This window comes from Aedes aegypti, chromosome 1 (genome assembly GCF_002204515.2).
Source record: "Aedes aegypti strain LVP_AGWG chromosome 1, AaegL5.0 Primary Assembly, whole genome shotgun sequence".
Classification (NCBI taxonomy): domain Eukaryota; kingdom Metazoa; phylum Arthropoda; class Insecta; order Diptera; family Culicidae; genus Aedes; species Aedes aegypti.
The window spans coordinates 144,001,069-144,028,374 of record NC_035107.1 but is presented as its reverse complement, the minus strand read 5'-3'; the positions used below and the strand labels follow the sequence as shown (position 1 = coordinate 144,028,374).

The 27,306-nt window shown below is 38.8% G+C and overlaps 3 protein-coding genes across 3 annotated transcripts; 2 read left to right on the top strand and 1 right to left on the bottom strand.

Moving 5' to 3' along the window:
* Positions 1-204: 204 nt before the first annotated feature.
* LOC5578145 (pinin) lies at positions 205-5,032 on the top strand. The gene is made up of 5 exons (XM_001663665.2): positions 205-442; positions 570-692; positions 3,338-3,990; positions 4,048-4,362; positions 4,429-5,032. The coding sequence occupies exons 1-5, from the start codon at positions 420-422 to the stop codon at positions 4,581-4,583; spliced, it is 1,269 nt and encodes a 422-aa protein (XP_001663715.2). The 5' UTR covers positions 205-419; the 3' UTR covers positions 4,584-5,032.
* A 15,585-nt stretch (positions 5,033-20,617) lies between these two features.
* Positions 20,618-23,510, bottom strand: LOC5578146 (U1 small nuclear ribonucleoprotein C). Its single transcript, XM_001663667.2, has 3 exons — positions 23,014-23,510; positions 22,873-22,945; positions 20,618-20,760 (listed from the first exon to the last, which is right to left on the bottom strand). The coding sequence occupies exons 1-3, from the start codon at positions 23,369-23,371 to the stop codon at positions 20,727-20,729; spliced, it is 465 nt and encodes a 154-aa protein (XP_001663717.1). The 5' UTR covers positions 23,372-23,510; the 3' UTR covers positions 20,618-20,726.
* Positions 23,511-25,560: 2,050 nt separating this feature from the next.
* Positions 25,561-27,059, top strand: LOC5578147 (peroxiredoxin-2). Its single transcript, XM_001663668.3, has 4 exons — positions 25,561-25,762; positions 25,856-25,916; positions 25,976-26,117; positions 26,545-27,059. The coding sequence occupies exons 1-4, from the start codon at positions 25,730-25,732 to the stop codon at positions 27,005-27,007; spliced, it is 699 nt and encodes a 232-aa protein (XP_001663718.1). The 5' UTR covers positions 25,561-25,729; the 3' UTR covers positions 27,008-27,059.
* The last annotated feature ends 247 nt before the right edge of the window (positions 27,060-27,306 follow it).

The following is a 27,306-nucleotide window of genomic DNA, read 5'->3' as shown; positions in this document are numbered from 1 at the left end:
AAAACGACGGTTCAAATAGGAAGCTAAACCGACCTTTGACTCCAGTGGCCAAGGAAAATCACAATAATTTAGAATCTATTTTCATCGTTCGCGTTCCACACGTTCCGCTCTGTGAATGCTACGAAAGGGTTATCAGATCGCCCCGCATAGATAACATCGCATGGCCCGTTTGTCAGTTGCTGAGCGGACTGTCAATGAAGTGTCAGAAAGAAAGCAAACATTGCCGAAAATAGGAAAAACATTATTTAATTGATGGTTTTCTGCAATTAAAACCGCGAAATTTAAGCCACTTGTGGTCAATTTCTTGTATCGTTGAAAGTAATATTGGTTTTAAACAATAATTAAGGATATACAAGTGAGGAGAGCGTGTGAATTGTATAGTTTCTTGTTCGGCTTAATTGAGCACTTCCCATCAAGCCATGGCTACCGATGTCATCAAAGGGTATGTAAATAATATGAAACGCTATGAATATAATAGTTTTGATATAATTCAAATGTTATGCTGCGGCGTCAAGCTGCGTTAATGCATTAATACAATAATTGCTAACAGAAACACATTCCCCCAATAGGTACACACATCTGCAACAGGAGCTGAACAAGGCTCGTGACAATCTCAAGGATTTGAACGAAAACATCCGGAAGATAGTCGGGCGTGATCCATCGACCACAGAGCAGTACAATAGTGGAAACAGGTACATGTAGACCAATTGTTTAAGGGGTGCCTCGGGTTAACTTGGAGCCCTCGTCAATCGTAACACTCGTCGTGGCCGGTTCCGCCTAATAACATGCATTTTGTCTTTGACTAAAGCAGATGTGCCCCACAAAACCCGGGACGACGCAATCCCAGATATAGTTCCCATACCGGTTGACAACCGGCGGTTGTGTATTTTGCATTCCTATTCAACGGAATGTTTCAAATTGGTGTAAAAGCTTGCCATAAATTGAAATGTTGGGCTGACAATGTTCATATCATTCGCGAAGCTAACGAATTGACTAGATCTGTTGAAAATCAACGCTGTTTTAAACTCTTGTTCTAAAACTTTTTATTTTAAAACTCGCTCAATGAGTTCCAAGCAATATACAGCTTATTCATACGACCATGTGAATGGAAAATGGAATCTAGCTCATGTATTGAGACTACGATTTTGAAATATTTCATCAAGTATCAGTTTTAATACATTCAAAAGAATAATTATTATTAATCTGTAAAAATAGTTGTAACCCCAGGTTGTAACACCTTGATTTTATTTCTTTGGTTCAAACACCACATAGGTTCCTAATTTGGTAAAACTAAAATAAGCTTTTATTAACGTATAAAATAAATAAAATATTATTTATTAACATTTCACATTTCATTTTCCGTAGCAGTTTAGAATTTTTATAGGGGAGTTGATTTCAACTGCTTGTAATACAAATAAAATATTAATAATTTTCTTTGACTTTTCTTCCAATGTTTCAACATTGGATATTCTATGTAACTTATTAGTACTATACCAGGGAGGAGGTTTCAGCATCATTTTCCTGGTATTACAACAGCTAGTTCATATTGGTACAGCATACAACATGGCTGGCCTGAAAATTTGTTTGTATATCAAAAGCTTGTTCTTAAGACAAAGTTTTGACTTTCTATTAATAAGGGGATAGATACTTGATTGAGGCTTGAATGCCCTCAATGTGATTTTTGAAAGTTAAATTCTTATCTAGCATGAGCCCTAGATACATAACTTCATCTGACCAATTTATTGGAACCCCTCTCATCGTGACAACATGTCTACTTGAAGGTTTCAAATTAAGAGCTTTTGGTTTATGTGGGAATATTATTAGTTGAGTTTTGGAAGTATTAGGAGAAATCTTCCAGTTTTGCAAGTATGAAGAAAAAATATCCAAACTTTTTTGCAATCGCCTGTGTCATCCGCAAAGATTTTTGACATCCCTGAGGTAACTCAGGTAAGTCAGATGTGAAAATATTGTATACACTTAATAGGTTTTTTCCCAAGACGGTGTCCAAGAAGGATTACCACCGCTAGCTTTTGCCAACGGGTCCAACGAAAAATCGAAGGCACGGGTCCAAACAAGGATCGTAAAGGGATCAATAGTAGAAAAAATAGTACTGAAAAGTACTTTTTTTGGTAGCACTGAAAAGTACCGTTTTTTATTTTAGCTCTGAAAAGTACTGTTTTATTACTTTAGGTAGTTAAAAAACAAAACTTCCAAGAGCAGAGAGAATTTGTGTACGCACAGCACGAAGGTACGATGCGCACTGTCTTTTTCTTTGTTGATTTAATATCTCTACGGCCACAATACTCCACACCGATTCAAGCACTATCTACCTGTTATGTTCGATTGGCTCTGATCCGATTGGCTTCGATAGCTCTATCCACCAGACTGTGAATAGAGTGACTGTAGTGTGCACTGGAGAGTGGAGAGTCGCTTCTGCAGTTGGGGATCTCATATCAACCTCGGTGCCAAGCACTTCTTGGGCTAGATTGTTACAGACTGCACCCTTTTGCTTAGCATCTTTCTTTAATACTAGGATAATTTAATCAATTCTAGTCCGCCTTCTCGATCAACCGGTCCTCCAATTTCTTTACAGATCTTTGCCCAACGATGGCGATCGCTATCGAAAGTAGTATATCGTCAATATTCGCGTTAATACCTGTGAAGCGAAACACTTCAGTCTGCCACGACTTAGTGTCTTTTTTGCCTTCTATCTTGTGCCTTGGCTTTCTCATATTTAGTCCTGCTTTCCAGCTAGGACTGTTTGTCGCAATTTCAGCAGACTTGTTTTCAAGTCTTTGTTGACATTGCTTCTTAACATACTCGACGATGCCATCGATTGGTCAACAGCCACCTGCATTTTCGGGAGGTACTCCATATTGCGATCCATGGCCTCGATTAGTCCCTGATCTCACATGTTGCACTGAAGCGACCAGTGCCTGCCATCGTCACAGTGTCTTGGATTTTGCGAACTGCTTGAAGACCACTAAGAGTTAACCGTCATCAACGAGCCTGTTCATGGTTCCTATTAGGTTAGGACTTCAGAACGTCACGTCGATAATCGTTCCTGCACCATTTATATCTTCTTCCCAGCTTGGTGTTCCATGGACACTTCCACATTCAACAACTGAGAACTTTTTTGCTATTAACTATTGCTTTTTACATCGTATAACAAGCACAATTATATTCTAATGGAAGTCGTGAACCGGTCAGCATGAACACCCGCGACCTCCATCATTTTTTTAACGGCTGCGCATTTACCACCAGACATTTTTTCTTAATGTCGATTCATAAAAATCTGTTGAGTAAAGTTTGAAATCGTAAAAATTGTTTCTCATAGTTTTGGTGCATATTCCCGCAATGAAGTCCGCAAACGCAATTCGGCCGGGTTTGAGCCGAACCGGCGGATGGATCAGGAGCGCCGCTTCTCCGACGTTGCTCACAATCCACCGAAACGGCGAGCTGTTGGAGAAACCAAATCTGTGTTCAGCCGTCTATCGGGTCCGCCGAATCGGGACATGGAATACGAGAAACCCAGAATCTATTCCCGAGTCATCAAGGAACAACCCACGAGGCAGGAAATAGTTGCCGCCCAGGGTAGCGATGAGCAGTCCCGTGCTCGAAATCGACGCATCTTCGGTTCTCTACTGGGAACGCTACAGAAATTTTCACAGGAAGAATCCCGCCTCAAGTCGAAAGAGGAGAAAAAGGCTCAGATAGAGAAGAAACTTGAAGAGCAGCAAAAGATTGAACGCGAAAACCTAAGGAAAGAAAAGCAATGTCTCTACACTGATCGCAAGCGGCAACAGTTGGAGATCCGTGCCCTTGAAACCAAGATGAACAAAATGAAGGACCTAGAAGCGTGGGAGGAGACGAAGAAACCATTGGCAAACTTCATCAAGACCAAGACGAAGCCACACATTTACTTCCTTCCGAAAAAGATGGACTCCAAAATGGAGAAAAGGTTGAAAGAATGTCAAGAGGAGCACGCATGTAAGTACCTCGATACATTTATTACTAGCAACTCCTAATATATCTTCTACATTTCAGTAATGATGGAACGAAAGCGTCAAGAAGTAATGGACAGTATCGCCGCTGTAGAGGCGCGCCTCAAAGCAGACCTAAAGAATTTGGAGGAAAACGCTAACCGCGACCGATCTGCCGGCCAGGATGGAAATCTGAACAATTCAAAATTGGACCGCATGGCTGCCACAGAGGAAGATGAAGACTACCCGGAAGACGACCACGCCAACAGTTCGTACGAACATGACGAACATTCAGACGTAGCAGAAGGGCCAGCACTACCTTCGGCTCTGGTTGCACCCAACTTCAAAATTACGATTCATAATAACGATGCGAAGCAAGGTAGGGGTCTTGTCCTGCTAATTACTTTTGAATAAACATAATAAATACCTAATTATTTTCCAACAGCTGAGAAGTCCGAATCATCTCCTAAGTTATTGCGCTTAGTGGATGGAACGGTTTCGTCTTCGATGAACATCGATTCCACCTCAGACAGTGCTTCCTACTTGACGCAAGGGGAAAACTTCCAGATCACGTTCAAAACGGACCGCAATTCTGAGTGATCCAAACCGCTGCTTCACACACCGTCATCCCTTGTTACGTAGAACCGACAATGCAGAACACGAAGAGTCGAGATATGATGCCATTGAGATGCAGTACAATATTTAAAACAAAGCGACGCAGGTTCACTATTGACAGAAGATGTGTTATAAGACACATAGAACAAGTGCTTCACAGTAAAATAGTGGGAAACATCTAAATCATACCGATAAGAGTAAGGCATAGACTGCCTTTCGCGGGTGAGATTTTTGAGACAGTGACGAGCGAGACGGTTCCTTGCTCGAATAGTTACACATAAGTTCGTTTATACGGAAACATTTGAACAAAGATAGATTTTTGTTTGTGTATCAAATCAATGTACTCGAATGTAGACATAGAAACCAGAAATTTCAAACACTAATAATAATCATAAAGTTATCCTATAACATCAAATAAAACGATAGCGTATCAATGATGCTGTTATTACTATCCAGAACAGCCTTTCCAACACAAATCTCCAAATTGGCATGGAACATGGCTCTGAAGCCGATTGAACTTTCCATTCTGGACAAAATATTGGTGCCGCGACCAGGATGACACCTATCTATATACCATGTTGGCTAAAGCGTAGCGTCACGCCATTTCCGGGCGGATTGAAGAATCTCATCTTCATCATCGGTCTTGAGGGATACTTTTTCAGTTGGCCTGAACGGTTAGGGTTAAGGTCCCTTTCCACAAAGTCGCCGACATCTATCTGGTTTTTGATATGACTCGTGGTTCACGCGTCTGTGTCATATTTTCTAGTTTCCCATTGAGTATGTCCGCAATACTTTACGCTCGAAACCACCAAATACAATATCCGGTCTGCCTCTTTCAACGTCATTAGCGGAATTTGGGGCAAGTGTGCCACCTTAAGCAAAATGTTCTCTATCTTTGCCTAAAGCTTATAAAATCCATCAATTTAGCCTCATGATGTTAGTTTCACATCTTTTCATAACTATTGTGCCATTTTACAAGAAAATCATTTAAAAAAGTGTTAGTTTAGGGGCTTCTCAAATATCATCCAAAATAACCTATTTTTCGACACTATGGGGCAAGTGTACCACCCATATGGGGCAAGACGGCCACCGAATGAACATCGTATGTAATTCTACTTGCAATAAAATTTTCTTTATTTCCTATTAATATTACTTACAAAGCAGAATCTAATCGATAGTTCAAAAAATAATTTTAAGTTTACCGTAATAAGGGGATGCGTTATAACAAGGTTCAAAACATGCGTAACTCCCTATTACTCAATTCGAATAACTAAAATGGTTATTTTTGTCTCCATTCAATACAATATATGTATTACCCTTATATAACGGCAAATATGTATAATATTTAACTAGATCAGCACTAAATAATGGTAAAATATTGATGTAGATATGTAAAACGGTACTTAATAAGCCGATAAACATGTAATTATTGAATATTTTGAGAAAAAATCACCTAGGGGGCAAAAAAGTCAGTTATTCTCCTACTATACTTCAGAAACTACTACTGGTGCCTCATTTTGGTTTATTATTATGATTTTGTTGATGATGTTTACATTTTTATAAATTTCACTCCAACAATTTTCTGGGGACGTACCTGGTGTAGTGGTTAGAACACTCGCCTCTCACGCCGAGGACCTGGGATCGAATCCCATCCCCGACATAGTCACTTATGACGTAAAAAGTTATAGTGACGACTTCCTTCGGAAGGGAAGTAAAGCCGTTGGTCCCGAGATGAACTAGCCCAGGGCTAAAAATCTCGTTAATAAAGTCAAACCAACCAACCATCCAACAATTTTCGTTTACCAAATAGGTGGCACACTTGCCCCAATAAGTATACATTTCAACCTAACTGGATTTCGTATGTAAAACTAAATACTTTTTTCGTTAAAATGCCACAATAACTTACACATTTGAATAGTTTCACGATGTACAGTACGTTAGAAAAATCTGTTATTAACTTATCTTTCACCATGCTATTTAGAAACAACGAAATCTTATAAAAAATCACTCAAATTTGGTTGTCTTTGCACAAGTCGATGTAAATACCTGAAAACTAGAGCAACTTTCATTAAATTTTGATCATCGTATTGTGAACTATAAGGGAACATATTGTTAAGCTCAAAGAGAAAATATATATTCTAGTTTTTATAAAAAGCAGGGGTGGCACACTTGCCCCTATGGCACACTTGCCCCAAAGTCCGCTACATCATGTCCGTAGAGAGACGCCGTTTTATTTCCATTTGCAAGTTACACTTATCTCAATTGGGGCCCAGATAGCCGTAGCGGTAAACGCGCAGCTATTCAGCAAGACCAAGCTGAGGGTCGTGGGTTCGAATCCCACCGGTCGAGGATCTTTTCGGGTTGGAAATTTTCTCGACTTCCCAGGGCATAGAGTATCTTCGTACCTGCCACACGATATACACATGCAAAAATGGTCAATTGGCATAGAAAGCTCTCAGTTAATAACTGTGGAAGTGCTCATAAGAACACTAAGCTGAGAAGCAGGCTTTGTCCCAGTTGGGACGTAACGCCAGAAAGAAGAAGAACTTATCTCAATTGTTCCAAGATAAACAAATTTTTCAATAACTCCAAATACATCCCCATCAACCACTATCTCAGCACCGACACCACTTTATCTCGTCTTCTGGCTAGCGTATCATCGTCGATACTGAGATACGGAGTTCCGGCCTGGGGGGCAACTCTGCAAACCAAGCGCAATCGGGTCAAGCTCAACAGCACATTCCGACTCATGGCCATTAGCGTAGCAAGCGCATACAGAACAATATCGTCGGAGGCAATATGTGTAATCACCGGAATGATTCCGATTTGCATCATCCTGGGAGGAGATATCTGTGCTTATTCTGCGCGGCGTGTGAGGTGAAAGTATTTTTAATGTGTAAGGATCACGAAAGTGTTGGCCAAATCGTTTTATGAAATTGAGCATGTTTCCTGCTCTATGAATTATTGCATTATAGTGATCTACAAATGATAGTTTTGAGTCTAAAATAATTCCTAAGTCTCTTATTTTATCACATTTTTTACATGTTCGTATCCTAAAACAATAGAAATATTTAGTGTGGTTCGTTTTCTACTATAACTTATGAGGTTACATTTTTTTATATTCAATTCCAATAAACTTTTGCAGCACCACGTGTAGAAAATTTGTATCTCATTTTTAAAAAACATTATGATCGTCATCATTCTTTATTTCTAAAAATAGCTTCATGTCGTCAGCATATACAGTATTGGACAAAACATTTGCAACTTTTTCGATTTTCCATACAAAATGACCAACTTTGGTAAGCTATATCTCAGTTATTTATAGACCGATTTGAATGAAATTTTGGCAGAACATCAGACATAACTTGAATTTTAACATATATTTTTGAGTAATTTTTCCAATCACAAGTTCAAAAGCAGTAACGGTTTGACTAAAGTCAATTTTTTGACGATTTTTTATAAATTACATAACTAAACATAGTGAAGGAATAGCTTCATGGTATCTTCAGCAAAGTTGTAGATTTTAACGAAGTGAACAAGTTTGCTGAAGACAGATTTTGTGTAGGGCTATCAGATTTTGAGATAAATAGTTTTGAATTTTTCGTCGAAAATTGCACTTTAGATAAACCGTTATAATTTATAAACCCGTGATTGGAAAAATCACTCAAAAATATATGTTAAAATTCAAGTTATATCTGATGTTCTGTGAAAATTTCATTCAAATCGGACGATAAATAACTGAGATCTAGCTTACCAAAGTTGGTTATTTTGTATGGAAAATCGAAAAAGTTGCAAATGTTTTGTCCAATACTGTATAAAGACCCTCAGTTTGTTTAGAATATAAGAAACGTCATTAACATATAAAATAAAAAGAAGAGGGCCTAAGTGTGAGCCTTGAGGTACTCCAGATGTAACATGTATTGGATTTGATCTTTTCCCATTGAATTTTACTATTTGCTGACGGTCATTTAAATAGGACTTGATCCACTTGAGACTCATTTCGATTCCCATTTTTTCAAGCTTGAAAGTCAACAGTGGAATATCAAGTTTATCAAATGCTTTACTAAAGTCAGTGTAAAGAGCTTCTACGAAGTAACTTTTATCCAATGCACTCAGCGAGTAACTTACAAATTCCAGAAGGTTCGTAGAGGTCGAACAACCTTTGAAAAATCCGTGTTGAGCGTTTGTTATACGATTTTTTATTTGGGCAAACATATTTTTATTTACAATTGATTTGAAAAGTTTTGGAATACATTACATGATAGCAATACCGCTATAATTTCGAATGTCCGATTTCTTACCTGATTTATATATAGGTATAAGGAATGATTTTTTCCATACCTTTGGAAATTGAATTGTTTACGGGCACCATATCGATAGGATACTCATAAGAAGGTATAGTTATCACACAAGCATACACCGGAAAAATTCTGTGATAAAACTTACTATTATAGCTGATTACGCCTATTCTTGAAACTACCATGTCATTTCGAACCAATTTACTATGTTTCCGGTACATCCCGAAACATTACGGGAAAGTGGGGCAGTTTGACCACCTTAAGGAAAAGTCGATAAAAATGCTGAAAATATTATGGAATCTTCGGATTTTTGCAAGATTTCCAACAATTTTTAGATGAATACACTAGACAGGGTGTCTACTACCTGGAAAAACCTGGAATTATCAGGGAATTTTATTCAACCTGGAAAAAACCTGGAATTCTCAGGGAATTCCGATTACACTCAGGGAAATTATTGCGAAACAGTTATGCATGGTAGAATAAAGAGGCGCGTCCACATTTGAAATCATGGGTAGGACAAACGTTAGAAAATTTTGTGTACACAGTGAAGTTAAAAAAATAACAAAGTTGCTGAGGGGAAAAATTCTCCAAGTATTTTGTTTAGGATACCTCAAGAATTCAACCTGAATTTTACCAAGGCAAATCGCAGAAATGGAATTCCTCCAAAAATTCTTTGAGAATTTTTTCAAGAAAGTCCTAACTCCTCTAAGATTTTATACAGTGATTCATCCATCGATTTTCCTGGGACATCATCCAAAATTCCCAGTCAAAACGTCTTTTATAATTAAACCAATAACTTCTCCAAAAATTTCTAGGGGTTTTCCTTTAAAATTGTCTTTTAGGTTGGTTGGTTTGACTTTATTAACGAGATTTTTAGCCCTAGGCTAGTTCATCTCGGGACCAACGGCTTTACTTCCCTTCCGAAGGAAGTCGTCACTATAACTTTTTACGTCATAAGTGACTATGTCGGGGATGGGATTCGATCCCAGGTCCTCGGCGTGAGAGGCGATTGTCTTTTAGGATTTAAATAAGATTTCAACTAGGGATTTCTCTAAAGAAACGTTTAGCTATTGCTTCAAAGATTCCTTCTAAGATTTATACATTAATTCTTTGAGGTTTTCTTAAGTAAGATTTTTAATTTTTTTTTTTCAAGATTTTTCCAGAAATGTCTCCAGGGAAATTTAATTTTCTGAAAAATAAATTCGTGAGAAATTTTCAAATTGAAGAAAAATCTGGAAAATATCTGGAGGAAATTCTAGGATAGTTTTGGAAACAAAAAATCAAAGTAATACCTAAGGAAATTACCGCAAGTAGTAGCTTCGTAGTTCTCTAGGATTACCTGGAGCAAATTCTGGAGAAATTCTTCTAAGTATCCTTTGAACAAATGCCGGAATATTTTATTATAGAATTGGTTGAGAAATCTCTACAAGAATTTCTGGAGAAATCCCTGTAGGAGACCATGAAAGTATTCTAAAAAAATCACTTTGATAATTCCTGAAGCTTTTCTACGAAAAATCTAAGACTTGAAATTTCATCAGAATTCTATGCAAGTAGAATATGTAAAGAAGAGAAGTCTGAGACCATTATGGTTAAAACAGATACTTTAGAGACTTTCCATTAAAAATAGAGCCTTCTCAGAGACTTGCATCAAAACAGAGACCAAGTATCTAAAAAAAAACTACAACCAGTTCTGTCTTTAGTATAATTCATTGGATCAACTTCTGTTAATATTCACATTAGAAAAAATGAATATTCTTAATAAGTAAATTTTATTAAACAAATTTAACACAAATATACCAATACTGCTCTTTTTTTTTGTTGAATCATGGGTAAGACAATCCTTTGAATGTCCTACCCAGGTGTTTTTGTGCGTAGTACATGTCCTACCTGTCCTACCCACTTCCCGCGCCACTAGAAGAATATGTCCTTTTTGTAACCCAAAATCCTTTCAATGAAAACAATTTTCGGCTGCACCGCTATTAAAATGCTACTTGAGATGTTCAGTATTTTAATTTTTAGTGATCTATATTTATTCCGAATAAAACTTATCTAAAAAAGGAAGCAGGACCTAAGATTGCCAAGTTGGTAAAGGCAAGGATATTTCCCAGTTCTAGTTGGGTGTCTTTCATGAGCATATGAAATAATAAATTTTGTAGGAAAAGAGTAAAAATTACAAAAGGTACGAATAGTACATAATCAGATAAGTAGGTCTCTTTCAAGAGTTTTGATCACTATTTCAATGCATGTCTCTAAACAAATTCTACTTTTGGTCAAGGTTAAAAAAAAAACATTTTAATCAAAATGGTCTCCAAAGTCACTTTTTTGTCTTAACCCCCATGGTTACAGAGCTCCATTAATTTTCGACGAACCAGATGAATATTATTTATAAGTTACAAGAAATCATTCAATACTCCTCAGATTATTCCAAAATTTGACTTACTGTTTCAACAGTAAAATTATTCATAAACAATCAAATTACTATTCAAATATGAAAAAAAACTGATTTGAACAAAATTAGAGCACTTAAAACATTGTTGTATGCAAAAAAAAATATATATAAGGTAATAGTCGATCAAAGTCGTGGGAAAAAGAGGGTTAGTCTATTTGTAATTCATTCTAGTGCAACGTTCAGTTCAGTTATTTGGCTTTACATCAATTATCTTGATAAAGCCTCGCCAACAATAATTCGCCAATTTACTCGGTTCATGTCCGCTTCTCTCCATCCTTGACTGTGACCCACGCTCTCCAGGTCCTGGTGCACCTGGCATTCTTGCAACATGCCCTGCCCAGCGTATCCTTCCAGCTTTAGCTTCACGATACTGGGTTCGCCGTAGAGTTGAGCGAGCTCGTCGTTCATCCTTCGCCGCCACACGCCGTTCTCCTGTACGCCGCCGAAGATCGTTCTTAGCACTCGGCGTTCGAAAACCCCAAGAGCTTGCAAGTCCTCCTCAGGCATAGTCCACGCCTCATGCCCGTAAGGACTATCGGTCTTATGAGCGTTTTGTACAACGTACATTTGGTGCGGGGGTGAATTTTTCTTGACCGCAGTTTCTTCTGGAGCCCATAGTAGGCACGACTTCCGCTGATGATGCGCCTTCGTATTTTCCCACTAACATTGTTGTCAGCCGTCAACAAGGATCCAAGGTAGACGAACTTGTCCACCACCTCGAAGGTATCTCCGTCTATCGTAACACTGCTACCTAGGCGGGTCCTGTCGCGCTCAGTTCCGACAACCAGCATGTTTTCGACGCATTCGCCATTAACCCGACTCTTGTTGCTTCGCGTTTTAGACGGGTGAACAAATCTGCCACCGTTTCAAATTTTCTCCCAATAATATCCATGTCGTCCGCGAAGCAAACAAATTGTCCGGATCTCGTGAAAATCGTGCCTCGACTGTTAAGTCCGGCTCTCCGCATAACACCTTCAAGCGCAATATTGAACAACAGGCACGAAAGTCCATCGCCCTGTCGTAGTCCCCACCGAGACTCGAACGAACTGGAGTGTTCGCCCGAGATCTTCACGCAGTTTTGCACACCGTTCATCGTTGCTCTGATCAATCTTGTGAGCTTCCCGGGAAAGCTGTTCTCGTCCATGATTTTCCATAGCTTACGCGGTCGATACTATCGTATGCCGCCTTGAAATCGATGAACAAATGGTGCGTAGGGACCTGGTACTCTCGGCATTTCTGGAGAATTTGCCGCACGGAAACGATCTGGTCCGTTGTTGAGCGGTCGTCGATGAAACCTGCTTGATAACTTCCCACGAACTCGTTTGCTATAGGTGATAGACGACGGAAGAGACTCTGGGATAGCACTTTGTAGGCGGCGTTTAGGATGATGATTGCACGATAATTTTCACACTCCAGTTTGTCGCCCTTTTTGTAGATAGGGCAACGCCTTGCTTCCACTCCTCCGGTAGTTGTTCCGTTGGCAGAGGCGAATGAATTGTATTTTAAAGCCTCTTTAATAAATTAAAAAAAAAAGTTGTTCCGTTTCCCAGATTCTGACTATCAGCCGATGCAGACAAGCGGCCAACCTGTCCGGGCCCATCTTGATGAGTTTGGCTCCGATACCATCCTTGCCAGCGGCCTTGTTGTTCTTGAGCTGTTGAATGGCATCCTTAACTTCTCCCATCGTGGGAGCTGGTTGGTTTCCGCTGTCCGCTGTGCTGACGTAGCCATCGACCAGTCTTGGGAACTGTGACCACAATTCACCACAGTTCATCGATTCTGCCATTTAACCAAAACACAAAGCAGCAGCAGCATCAATAGCATCAAGCGTTGCGCTGCCAACGGTTCACACACTGCTTGACTGTTTTTGTCTCTCCACTATGACCGTTTTCGGGCAGCCATTCCAAGGTGAATGATTGAAAAAAGTGTTAAATCATTCAATCGCTAATATTTCGCTAGTGTTTTCAACTAATTGAAATCTATTAGCTCTAACAGAAAGAACACAATCATTACGTTGCGATACATATAAACAAGTTCAATTTCATGCTACCTTTATCGAGCAAAAATGCAAAACCCCGAAAACCGTAAAAATCGTGTCACCACTGTGCTTGAGTCATTTCGCATTCGGGGTTAAAAAACGTTAGGAAGAAGAAGATTACAGTTTTGAAGAGCCGTGACATTTTTTGGTTTTGAACGGTCATGGTTTGCTTTGGATTTTGATGGTCGTGTAGAAAGATGTAAATGTAGAGGCGGTAAATGTTTGCTCCAGTACTTTTCTCATCACTGCCTTCGTTGTCCTGACCTTCTGTGCCTGTGTTCTCTGCGCCATTCAGGTGTTCATCGTAGTGCTGCTTCCACCTTTCGATCACCTCGCGTCCGTCCGTCAAGATGCTCCCATCTCGGCACATCTCAGCTCGCGGCACGAAGCCTTTGCGGGATGTGTTGAGCTTCTGATAGAACTTCCGCGTTTCTTGAGAACGGTACAGCAACTCCATCTCTTGGCATTCCACCTCTTCCAGGCGGCGCTTTTTGTCCCGGAATAGGCGGGTTTGCTGTTTCCGCTTCAATCTGTATCGTTCCACGATTTGCCGCGTACCATGCTGCAGCATTGCAGCCCTCGCTGCATTCTTCTCCTCTAAAACCTCCTGGCACTCCTCGTCGAACCAATCATTTCTTGAGCTCCGTTCCACATATCCGACAATGCTTTCGGCAGCGTCGTTAATGGCTGCTTTGACTGTCCTCCAGCAGTCCTCAAGAGGGGCCCTATCGAGCTCGCCCTCATCCGGCAACGCTGCCTCAAGATGCTGCGCATACGCATTGGCGACATCCGGTTGTTTCAGCCGCTTGAGATTGTACCGGGGCGGGCGTCGGTACCGTACATCATTGATGACGAATAGTTTTGGGCGCAGTTTCACCATCACCAGGTAGTGGTCGGAGTTCTAGTGCAACGTTCTAGAGGCCAGAAAAGCATTCAGAGACTATTATGTGACTATTTCTGTAGAGATTCCTTCTGGAATACTTTCAGGAACTCCACCAAAGATGCCACCAGTAATTCATCAATGGATGCTTAGAGGAGTTTCTTCAGAATTTGGTCCAGAAAATCCTAGAGCAAGTAAATTTCATGGAGATTATTCTGAGGAATAAAAATCTCAGGATTTCCTCCAGATGTTTTTCCACTGATTCTTCGTCAAATTCTCCAAGTGATCTCTAGGATAGGTCATATAAAAGTTCTTCCACAAAGGTATATTCCAGAGTTTTTGAAAAATATCATCCAAGAAATTACAATAATTCCTAGGCCTTTTATTTTTCATTTGATCCAGAAATGTGTATGAAGATTATTTGAAAAAATCTCCACAATAGCTCTCCGGAATTGCTTTAAAGGCATTATTCGATGAATTAAAAAAAAATCTTCGATAAATTCCACTTGTGATTTATCATTATGTTCTTCTAAAAAATTCTGCATCATTTAATCAAAATATTATTGCTGCAGTTCAAACACTTCATTAATAATTTTTCAAATACAATTTCTTATTCTACATCAGTGATTCCCAAAGTGGGCGAATTCGCCCCCCTGGGGGCGATTTTCAGGTCCAGGGGGCGAAAATTTGTAAAATGAAATTTGGGGGGCGAAAATACTAAAAAGGGGGCGAAAGTGGGAGAAACTGAAAACTACGAATCATTTGGATAAGATACTCAATTTGATAGGAGAAAATATTCTAATAATCTGAAAATTCCACATCTAAATCTTTCTCTCTATTTGTTTGTACCTTTTAATTTTTTCTTTCACAATCAGGATTGACAAAACTTGGATACAGAATAAATGTTTGTAAAGCATTCAGTTATTTATGCATAAGTGCTAAAATTCGCTATGAATTATGAATTGGGGACTGAAATTTTCCCAAAACATAACGTATTGAAAACTATATTATATATTTGTAGTCTGAGATATTTTGAAAGTGTTTTTAAAGTGATCAATTTTTTTCATTTAATTATTGAACATTTTTAGATATTAGTTCAAGTATTTGAACTGAATAAATTGATGTTTAATTAATAAAAGTGCTTCAGAAATGGGCAGCTAATGTTATGATTATCAGCGGGTCCTCACAAGCAAAGTTTTCGACAAAACTTGTTAGTTACTTATAGCACAAACTATGAAACAAAAATCTAAAAATATTGTTCGCAAAGATCAGGTGCCAAAGTTGAAACTAATTATTACCGAAGACGTTAATCATGCAAATAAAAATAGATTTGAAGAATTATCGGATAAAAACATCCAGGTTTTAAGAAAAAATACATTTCTTTTAAACAAATGTTCTTACATTGCATTGCTAGTGGAAAGTTATTTTTTTGGTTTACCAATGTTCTTTTTTAAGTTTTGTAGTTTTGAAATGGTCAAACATGTATTTCACAAAATTCCCAATCAAATTAATAAGTTTCGAAATTCATTTAGTGCCGTAAAAACTGGGTCAGTAGCATGTAATACACTAGGGTTGTTTGCTGTTATGAACTGCTTATCAGTATATCATTTGAAAAAAAAAAAACGATTGTTTATTGAAATTTAAGAAAATATATCTTAATTATATTACGCAGATCTGCAGATAGATCTTGCTTTAAAACCACATATGTTTAGCATTTTTACATCAGTAAACTTGATAACTTAATCAATCTTTGATTACTTATGATAATATATTGGTCTTAATTTTAGCAAAGTAGAGCGTCTAATACAAATATTTTTAAAACATATCAGGGGGGCGATTCCAAAAATGTATTGGCCTCAGGGGGGCGAAAGTCAAAAAAGTTTGGGAAACACTGTTCTACATGGACTCTTCAAAACTTCATTTGGGGTCTGGTGTGGAACCTTAATACTACAGCAATTATTACAGTTTTTCTCCGATCATTTATTGATAAATTTCTTCAGGGATTTTATCCGAATTTTCGCAAAAAGCTTTGTTGTACATTTAATTATCAAGGCATACTTAAAACTCACATAAGTTTCAGAGATTACTCTAGGATTTTCTTTAGAAATTCCAAACGGATTTTTCAAAAATTGATGCAAACGAATCTGAAAAATTGTCTAGATGTTTTCCTGGAGCAGGGATTGAATCCTGAGAAAATTGAGAGAATCTCTCACGTATCGCTCTCTGTAACTATCATAACATACAGCACTTTTTGAGAGACTGTTTATCGTATAGTGCTACAACTTTGATCAGATCTGGGGGAGAGTATCAAATTGATACGCTCTCCATTTGGAGCTTTTGTCCGCTGCTCCTATTTATCAGACTTGTTACAACTTGCGATACATTGTCGATCCAAAATCAAAAGAGAGCGAATTCTGCAATGCCTGTCCTGGAGACAACCTTGGATGAATAAACTAGAGAAAATATTTAAAGATTTCCTTGGGATTTCTTCTATCAAAAAATTAGGAGTAATCAATGAATTATTAATTAATATTATTATTATTATTAATTAGAGCAATCAATGAATGACTCAATGGATAATTTTCTGAAGACCTTAGGACTTCCTTCCAAAATGTCTAAAACAATCCTTGAAGGGATTTCTGATTGAATCTTCGAAGTAATTTCTACGCCATAATACAGACCCAACCAATATGATAATCTTTCGAACTAAAACCATTATTTGTATCAAAAAAAAAAACGTGTCGTTGTAGATGCAGGAGTCTAGTTTTAATGAGAAAGTTCGTAAAATTCATAAAACAAACTCTTGAAGAGATCTTTCGAGTAATAAGTGCAAGAAATTTACAGTATTCCCGAAGATATCAACAAGGAAAAAAAATAAAAAAACGCCCTCCAGAGAAATATTCTGGGTACGTCGCTGGTGATCGATAAATCTGAATCCCATTTTAATGGAAAGGTTATTTTTCTTTCAAGATCAAATAGAATATTTCACTGAAGAAGACTGCAAGTGGTAGTCGTAATACGCGTATCTGTCAAAGATAAATATTTAGGAGCGGACTTAAAAAAATATCGGGACTCCATCTACTTTTAAGTTTCTCTATTGAGATTCTGCTCAGAGGATTCAAACATTAAGTAAAGAATATTTTTAAAATATTTTAAGTGTTTCGAAGCCAAACTACCTATAATTGAAAATAAATTTTCAGTCACCAAAATTCAATCATTCGTCATTTATGTATTTTAGAGCATTTCTTAAACCTGGAATTATTTTTCAAAATCTGGAAATATCCGGGAATTTTATTTCTGTAAATGAGTAGACACCCTGCTAGATCAGCATGATTTCCGTTGTCTTATAAAGTTCACGAATGAGTGAATGATTTTTCAAAATTTGTCATTATTTGAGTCGATTTTTTACCGATGGGGTGATATGAGCACCCTATTTTTGGTTGTAAAATTATCTCATATAAACATAAAATACAATTATTTGTTTTACTACACTTGAAAGTTATTAGTATTCATAAACACTTCGTGTAAGAAGATTATTTTTTTAAGAACATTCCTACAATCAAACCTCATCATTCTGTTGGATGAAATTTGAAAGAGCCATTCGGGGCAATATGGGCAGTTTTTTCGAACATCATTTATTTCTTTTTCTTTAAGTTTTAAACGCTGACTTATAATATGCCTATTGCTTCATGTCCTTATCAGCTTAAGGGTTGCATCACAGACAAACAGACGTCACACTCTCATCATTGTCCATCGACCACCTTTTTAACGGTCGATTCAAAAATATGGTAGGTGGCCAATCCGCCACCCGCAGCGCTCGCATCGTTTTTGTTCGTGTTTGACGTTTACACACTACCGCCATCTGTTGGCCTGTCGGCCAAACGCACAGCATTGGGCGTACATGTCCTCGTGACTATGATTTTGATCGAGATTTGTTATAAGTGTTACGTCTGTTTGTCTGTGGTTGCATGTTATTTCAGATAAAATTTTAAGAATTTATGTAGTTTTCAAAGGGTGCTCATTCCACCCCATTGGCCAAACCGCCCCGACTACCTCTACTGGTGCATTTGACAGACATAATTTTCAACAATCTAATTTCGACTACAGACATGGTAAAATCTTGCACATTTCAGGTCTGCTGAAAATTGCCGGTGCGCGGTGCGAGCGCTTAAGTTAACCCTCTAAAATAGTAGTTCTTCTTCTTAGTCGTAGCCTTTTGTCCATATACAAATTAAAAAAGGCCACGTGGTTGATGGAGAGCCCTTTGATCTAAAAATTTATATTGTAAACATGAAACATAATAGCCTGCAAGCAAAGCCGTAGCGTTGCAACTTTCAAGGCTAACGCCCTTGGCGGTTGCCAACCTGGCTAACCGCACGCTACGACATTGCCTGCAAGGGCCCTTCATAAAACACATGATTATATTTTTGGTACTTCTTCTTGTGGTCAACTCTTCAAATTTTTATTTACATGAACCGTAACCTTTGAACAGACCCTGTCCCTAAAATGAACACGCAATTTATAAACGGCTCCACAGTATGGTCAAGGGGTTGGTCATAAACCACGATATTTCTGGAGAGATATTTATTTATTTACTGCATTTTTCACAAGCAGCGTAAGATATAAATCTTATAATTGCCACAAAGGTTATTATGGAGTGCGTCATGGTAACAATAAGTTTTACTTTTACATATTACAGAAAAAATATACTAAAACTAATTAAAGTGTAGTGATGATGACGCATAGATTATATCACCAGTCCTCAGACAGACAGCAATTCCGAGTTTTTTTACACCACAGAAGAATTATTGGGAAAGAATATCACAGTTTACGATTGAATAGGTTGGTTATCGATTATTTGTGCACTGCACATCAGTTTTTACATGGGTAATTATTGCATAATTCGAGTATTATTGCGCCAGCACTATGTTACTACAACTGCTCCATTTGCCAGTGTTGCCAAACATTTTTGATAGCTGTGCGTATGAGGCCATCCAACCAGACGGCAGGCATTTCTTCACCCTCACATATCTTCAGTAGTTTTCGGTGGATCGACTGTTAAAGCTGCTCATTTTCGTGTTTGAGAAGCTCAACCGAAATCTCGTCCTTTCCAGAAGCATTACATTAGCATTACTGCTCGCTGACAGACTTTTCAATCTCTCCTATGGTCGGTGGGTCCACAGCTTGATCGTCATCATCAATGTTCACCCTGCTTCTCGCTACATTTACATTTTCACCGATCAACAACTGCTGAAAATATCCCTTCCACATGGCAGCCATCGCCGTCATGGTCAGCAAATTCTCTTCTCGATCATTGCACAGGGCGGGCACTGGTTCATGCTATCTTAAGCTTCAGCTACCACACTTTCGCTTTTCTTAGACACTCGCTGCCTTGTACCGCTCTCTGTTCTGCCGAGTACCGAGGCTTGATAGAAACTCCTCTGCGAGGCAAAGAGGAGGCGATTTTGCCGTTTTTCTGAGGATAAAAAATTGAACTCAAAATTTTCAACACAGATCCTCAAGTGAATTAGAGTGCAAAAAAATGCCCTCGGGGAGTTGTGATGGCAATCATTTTTGATGGAATTTTACTCGGGTGTGTTTTGTGCTGCATCTTCCTCGCTCAATTTTCGTTGCCTCTCTGCTTAGCAATTTTACACTCCCTCGCAAAGAGGCAAAGGCAGCACGCTGCTCTAGGTGTATGTCACCGAACTCTGATGATGTTGAGGAGAATTATCAAGCCTGGACCACAAGCATACTGCTTCTGGCGACATTCTTCACTTCTGTCAATCTTCATCGAACCAGTCGTTTCGTCTTCTTTGTTGACCAGTGCCAACCAGTGCACGCGCCGTTGTGATCCAGTTTCATGGATAGGGTCCCACAGGCTGTTGACATCTCCAGAAACGTCGATTCTTCCCAACTGCTCGTCTAGCTGCTGGCAGTACTATGCAGCTACCCTATCAGTCAACAAGTTTCGTGATACGATACAACATAGGACTCCACGTGCTTATTTTCTGTGTTGCTACGTTTGAAACAAGACGACGAAATTATGTGGCCTAATTTGTGCAATTACTGCATGAAACATCCGTGAACTGCGTCTTATGAAAAATCATATCACCATGCGACATAGGTGCTAACCCACACCGAAGAATATGCCGATGGGTCCATTACCCTAGTGCTGCTGTGGTCGTGTCAAAACGCACACTTTCTCTAATTATCTGAACTTGCATACCTAAGAATGCACGTTGCGCGCTCGCTACTACTCGTGCTGTTGGCTACCGATCAAGTGTGTAGAATATCACGACTTCTTATCTGTGGTTGAGCTTTCCATCCTTTCATAAATACTACTAAAACATGTTTTTGAAGTTCACTTTCGTTTATTTAAATCTTTTTGAAATACAAATAATCGAAATAGAGAGAACATTGAATTCAACTGTTCAATAATAAAAATTATTAAAAAGAAATGTTATCGATGATATCGCCGATCAGTGTTGTGATACCTAAAAAAGCGAAATATAAAAATATTAATCATAAGGTTTCGAAAAGTTAAACTTGTTGTCACTGTATTATCACAGACAAACAGGCGTAACAGCTAGTACAATTATCAATTTAAAACATAGTCACGTGAACATTTATGCCCAATGCTAGAAATACTGCATTTGGCCAACCTCGAACTAGGTGTCGGTAGTGAGCAAACGTCAAACTCGAATAAAAGTGATGCGAGCGCCACGAGTGGCCATATATGGTATTTGATAACTATTAGAAAGAGAGAGCATAGAGCACTGAATGGAAAAGCTGGTTATGTCCTAGTGAAGACGTAGTGCCAAAAATGTCTGGACGACATGCTGGACAATTATTACAACTAACTATCGAAAAAAATGACCAACGGAATTTTGTTATTATTGTTATTCCTTTACGTGTTAATCAACGTCGTCTTGCCAATAGGTTTTCATTGAAAAACTTTTTTTCATAAGTGTCGGATTATTTCGCGGTCTTAGGTAATATTCTTCATCGTAAAAATACCTATCGAGGTCTGTGTTCAAAATTTTTATTGGAAAATGGAAGTGAGCCGAAGAACGAACTACTTTGTCTGAAGGTTGAAACGAAAAAGAAAGAGTTTATTCACGACGCAGTAAAATTCAAAAAAGCATAGCCTACTATAGTGGTGGATATAATTCAAATTACGTTAGGGGATTGCTTGACATGTCGCACTCCAACAATTTTTATGGAGGTTAATGGGCGACCTCTGGCGATTTTTCTTTGCAAAAGTAAGTTTTCCCATAGTAAATCCCATAAAACTTTGAACGGCTGGCGCTAAAATATAGTTTCTCCGATCGAGCTGAATTTTGCACAGTTGTTATGGGACCTAAATGCAATCCAAAAAGTGGCTGGAGCGAGAATTTAAATTTTGTCCTACACTATTAGTCACGTGTTGGTGGTGACCAATTGATAAAATTGTCAGAGCTGAGCACATTATGGATTTCCAGAATAGTGCTCTTGAAAATTGAATGTAGGGGTGATCGGGGCAATATGGGTCGCCTAAGGAAAACGTCATGGAATGCATAGCAAAACAGCAAAAATTATGGTTTAAACGCAAGTGACTTGTACTGTGAAATGCTATCTTCCTTGTTACGTCGATAATTACAAATTATTTCAGGAACTTTTTGGAAAACCATGTTTTTCTACGTGGTCACCAACCATATGGGGCAGTATGAGCTACCTCATTCAATCAAATGATTTTTATTTAAAACAGTATAGAGAAGAGTTAGTGGTGAAGAGTACTTTATTGGAAAGGGAATTGTATTAGCTTTGCTTGGAATTATTGATTCTATCGGCTTATTTTTGAAAGATACATAATACATGGTAAACAGACCATGGTATACTAGTACTAAATTGCGATACTTGGTTCAAAGTATTTTCTAGCAAAGTGTTCCACTTGTAATGGTGCATAAAGATGACTATGCAGTAAAAAAAGTAATCTGGTATATTTAGTTAATGCATTTTTATGTTCAAAACATCGTTTGTTTTGCTTAAATCTAGATGGCTAATTTTGCCCCGCACCTTCATCTTGAAAATAATATATTGTTTATCAATAATTTTGTTTACGAACTAATAAAATTTCGCTCACGAACTGTTCAATATGATCAGAAGTTTCAATGGATTGGTAAAATTTACCAGAATTATAAATATTATTGTCTTATAGGCTTAACTAAACACTGCCAAAATTATAAGCTAAAAAAGCCAAAATTATAAGAAAAAAAATAATAAAAACGATAAATAGTTCCGACAAGAACCATGCGAACAAACAGAAGCCTGACAGAAAGCCAGGTATAATGTTTACGGTGGAGGAACATTATCTAAAAAAAAAGTATCTTTGAGATACCTACTCCTCAAATGAAAGCTTGGACTCTACCTTTTCATTTGACGATTGACTCCCTGATTTAGGTAATAAGTTGTAATTTATATAAGGACTTGTGATCACACCACGGAAACTTAATTGTGAAATATTGCAATTTAAGTAAACTTATATATTAATTGTAGATTTGTAACACACCAGTTGGACACGACGAAAAATCACCCACAATGAACATTAACCAATAGTTTGAACTTACACCTTCTGGTTCATTTGTGGAGGAGGTCCATTCATCATTGGAGGTCGCATTCCCATTCCCATTGGGGGCATGCCTAGAAGAAAAAAGAAGCATGCATTTAATTGAGGGGATCCGCAAATCAAAGCAAGGTGAACAACTTACCCATTGGCATCATCATGGGAGGGCGCATTCCCATCGGTCCGGGGCCCATTAGCAGTGGAGGTGCTCCGGCAGGCATTCCTGGAATCATCCCCGGTCGGGCAGGCATTCCCATCGAGGGCGGCGGGATGGCCACATTCGGCTTCGGAGGCCCGGCAGAGAACGGATTCTGGGCGATCTTTCCGGCCTTGAAAGCGGCTGTTGTCGCATCGATCAAATGTTGGGCCTGTTCCTCCATCCACTTCTGGTAGTAGAATTTCACGTTGTCCTTGTGCTTCCTACCGGTGCAATGCGTTTTGCGGACGCTGGGCGAATCGTGCGTCAGATACGTGTCGCAATAATCGCAGTAATACTTCGGCATTTTGTGGAGATTTGCTGGAGCGAAATGGATAAAAACTAGAACAAGCTGATGCCGAGGACTCCGTACCGATTTCAAGAAGTTTCTGTGAAGAAAATGATGCCACTTTGTTTACTTCCAGGTTTACGACTGTCACTCTGACAGTTGAGCATACACGTTAGTGCCAGATTACCTAAATGGGGGTACATTTACAACGAAAGTTGCTACCCACAAGTAAGGGCATGTTCCAATAGGAACAATTTATTCCAAGCTTGAGGGCGTACGACCGCCGTCAGACTCTAAAATTAAACAAAATTACAAAATTACTTGAGCTGTACGCTGCTGAGAAGTAGAGCTGATTTCATAACGTCGGTAACGTCTGCCGTACAAATCAAATGGAGCTGTCACTTTTCCTTACGGAAAAATGTGCCGCTCAATTATTCCGCATGTAAAAGTGACACTTCGCTCATAGGCCTTTTCACATGACGTTCCAAATCAGCTGATCGGGAAGCTCTTTGACAGTTCTTCTATGAAAATGACAGCCTCGTGTTTGCACCGTTCCTCCACCGATGTAAACAAATGCATAGACGGACCTGTCACATGAAAAGGCCTATACTGGATCAGCTGTCAAAATTACTTTGGTAAAAATGAGAAATTTTACTTGAGCGCTTTACGTTTCAGGTGCATACTAAGCACAAGTATGCTGTTACGCTCAAGAAAAAATAAATTAAAAAAAAATCTGCGGAAGAAATGGTTAAGAAATTTTCTACAGTGAGCTCCATTTGAAATGACTTTTTTTTTTCAACTGCGTACTGCGATCAAAGAAAATTGCTTTTCTTGACAATTTCTTGCAATAAATTTTCCATGCATTGGCCTGATTTGCTGCTGGACAGGAATCGCTAAATAAATTTATCGTCGATTCCTTGCAGACATTTTCTACAGCGACTCCCGTTTGAACTGACATCTCTTTTCAACTGCGTACTGCGATCAGAAAAAAGCGCTTCCTTGATCGATTCCTTGCAGGAATTTTCCATGCATCAAGATAGGCCAAGAAATTACTTGTCAGCAGCGAATCAGGCTATTGCTATTCGCTCCCAATACGACAATTCGTCCGGTGGGGTGTGCTGCTGTCGTCATGATGATGGTTGACGAGAGCAATGTCAAACTCATTCATGGTTTCAAATTATTCGGAACAAAACATTTATTTTCACCGCTCACTTCACTTATGTATGAAATTGAATGAGATCCAATGGTAGAGAATTCATTTATCTACCCAATGGTATTTTTAGGGACAGCGGAGAATGTCTCGAAGCGTGTTTATTTCAAGCACAAAAATCGCTCAGGCGAAAGTTCCAATGAAATTAACCTCACATATCCTGGTTTTCCAACCTCAAACTAGTGCTCCTACCAGCCGGATCTCAATTTTTATGAAAGTAGTGCAACAATACAAAAAAAACTTACGTATGTAGAACATAGAGAATGGATATTCCTACCTTTTCCGCCTAACTGTTTCACTGTGAACCGTCTTATATCAGGAAAATAAAACATATTTTTTCCCCACAGCGGCATGTGATGGATGCGTGAAAAATCAAATCTATCATCATCTGACTAGTTGCGCTACCAAAGTATAGATGGCTAACAGTATGTTGCGTTTTGCGATTGGAAGCGTATTGAGATAGGCAATTACCTGAGACGAGACTCGCGAAGACAGTCTTCTTTTTCTGTGATTGCTGAGGTTTTTCTTATTCCACTTTGTGTTTATACCAATTATGCGCATGCTGTTCAAATCCTCACATGAACCTCTCAGCAAAAATTGATTGAGTTTGCATCACATTGAATCATAAATAGCCGTTTGAGTGAAATTTCATGCCAGCAAACGTAGCAGACATTAGAAATAATTAATCTTCTGCTTAGATTTATCAGCAACTTTGGAAAAAACTGCTCCGTCGACTGAGGTTTTTAATAATAGTTTACTTTGAACACAATACTTTTCACTTTTTTAGCCATAAAAACGGTGGGCTGCATTTGACGTTTCGTGAGAGGGGAATCTGGGCTGCATATGACGTTGATATTTTTCCTCTTCGCGAGTCTCTCTCAGGCAATTACTATTCTGTTGCTAAAAATGTCGTTGAGCCCTTTTCAAACGTTTGTCCAGAATTTGAGTAAATAAACTACCAGTTTCTGGGTAAACTCAACTTAGCGTGTGAGGAATGAGATGTCAGTTGGCCAGAAAAAAGACGAAGAATAAGAAGCGTGTTTGTTCGGTCGGTCGACTGTTGTTTCGTCGTGTCTGCGAGTGTTGCATTATACTTATTTATTGAGGGTTTTGTACGTATTTTTCCCAATAATTCCATCGTGATTGTTCCAGCTTAATTTGCCAAGATGTCTTTCATTGCCAAAACCATGTTCCGCAACGTAAGTAGAAACCAATGTCCTGACAAAATTCAAACTCAAAGACCGGGCTGGATTATGTAATGTGTTTTTGGTTTTTGGCCCATATCATTGCAGATTCCGCAGCTGGCGAAAGTAGCAAAGGCCGGAACAATCCAACGGAATTTCATCCATACCGGTGGGTAATTGCTTTTATTCTAAAGATGTATTGTAATTGTATCGATTTTTGTTTACCAGCAAGGTCCCTTTGCGTCGCTCAAGTCCAGAAACCGGCGCCGGCATTTAGCGGAACAGCTGTTGTCAACAACGATTTCAAGGACATCAAGCTGGATGACTTCAAGGGAAAGTATCTGGTCCTGTTCTTCTATCCGTTGGACTTGTAAGTTGATTTTTTTTAATGACGTCCAGTCAGTTCTTTCTTCTGCTTGGAGGTTGATTTCCAATTAGCGAATCTTAATCAAAATCGAAACTGGATTAGGGTGCCCAGAAAAAAAAAATGTTCGAAAAAAAGCCTGGAATGAAAGTTATACAGGTAATTAGGGTGATCCTTAATAACAGCGTTTCAATGATATAGCCTTTTAGAAGATAAATCAACTGGTGTAAGATATTGATGAAGGCTTGTTTGAAAATTAGTTGTTTCTTTATTGAAGCTGGATCTTAAACTGACTGTAAAATTGCGATGAAACTTTTCAAACAGTTTTTATTCTTTGACTCTCTAACCTTGATATCATCTAGGTAATCAATTTCTTTACAAATAAACTAGTCAAGCATTTTCTCACTAAAACTATTTATATTATATTTTGCAGCACTTTTGTTTGCCCAACGGAGATCATCGCATTCAGCGATAGGATTCAGGAGTTCCGGGACCTGAACACCGAAGTGGTCGGCGTATCGGTGGATTCGCATTTTTCGCATTTAGCTTGGGTTAACACCCCTCGTAAGCAGGGAGGCCTCGGAAAGATGGAATATCCGCTGCTGGCCGATTTGACCAAGAAGATCTCCGCCGATTACGGTGTGCTGCTGGAGGAAGCAGGAATCTCGCTGCGGGGTTTGTTCATTATCGATCCAAACGGAGTCGTTAGGCAAATTACCATCAACGATCTGCCCGTGGGACGATCCGTTGATGAAACGTTGCGACTCATTAAGGCGTTCCAGTTCGTGGAGAAGCACGGAGAGGTTTGTCCAGCCAATTGGGACCCGAAATCCAACGCCGATACGATCAAACCGGATCCCAAGGGATCCCAGACTTACTTCAGTAAGCATGGATAAATGTCATGTGTGATTAAATTCATTATAGCGCTCCATTACAATTTAAATTCGAGTATGATTTTTAAATACTAGTTGTCCGATAATCCTTAGGAACTCAAAGCACTGTCCTTCGGTTCATAAATGGGTATACGCGCGTTCTGCCAACGCGGTCGAGGCAGATTTCTTGTGTGTAGAAGTTACGTCATGAACGTTCTAAAGTGCCAGAATGAAGTGTTGTGCTTGTGGTGAGCACTTGAAAATGGGATGGAAGGTCATTACTGTTAGGTGTGATCGCAGCACACCGTGCAAAATTTGAATTT

Coding starts and splice junctions, on each gene's coding strand:
- LOC5578147 (XM_001663668.3), top strand. CDS start 25,730: ATGTCTTTCATTGCCAAAACCATGTTCCGCAAC. Junction 25,917..25,975: donor ACGGAATTTCATCCATACCG/GTGGGTAATTGC, acceptor TTTGTTTACCAG/CAAGGTCCCTTTGCGTCGCT. Junction 26,118..26,544: donor TTCTTCTATCCGTTGGACTT/GTAAGTTGATTT, acceptor TATATTTTGCAG/CACTTTTGTTTGCCCAACGG.
- LOC5578145 (XM_001663665.2), top strand. CDS start 420: ATGGCTACCGATGTCATCAAAGG. Junction 443..569: donor GCTACCGATGTCATCAAAGG/GTATGTAAATAA, acceptor TTCCCCCAATAG/GTACACACATCTGCAACAGG. Junction 3,991..4,047: donor ATGTCAAGAGGAGCACGCAT/GTAAGTACCTCG, acceptor TCTACATTTCAG/TAATGATGGAACGAAAGCGT.
- LOC5578146 (XM_001663667.2), bottom strand. CDS start 23,371: ATGCCGAAGTATTACTGCGATTATTGCGACACGTATCTGACGCACGAT. Junction 22,946..23,013: donor TCCCATGATGATGCCAATGG/GTAAGTTGTTCA, acceptor TTTTTCTTCTAG/GCATGCCCCCAATGGGAATG. Junction 20,761..22,872: donor CCACAAATGAACCAGAAGGT/GTAAGTTCAAAC, acceptor TCGCTTTTTTAG/GTATCACAACACTGATCGGC.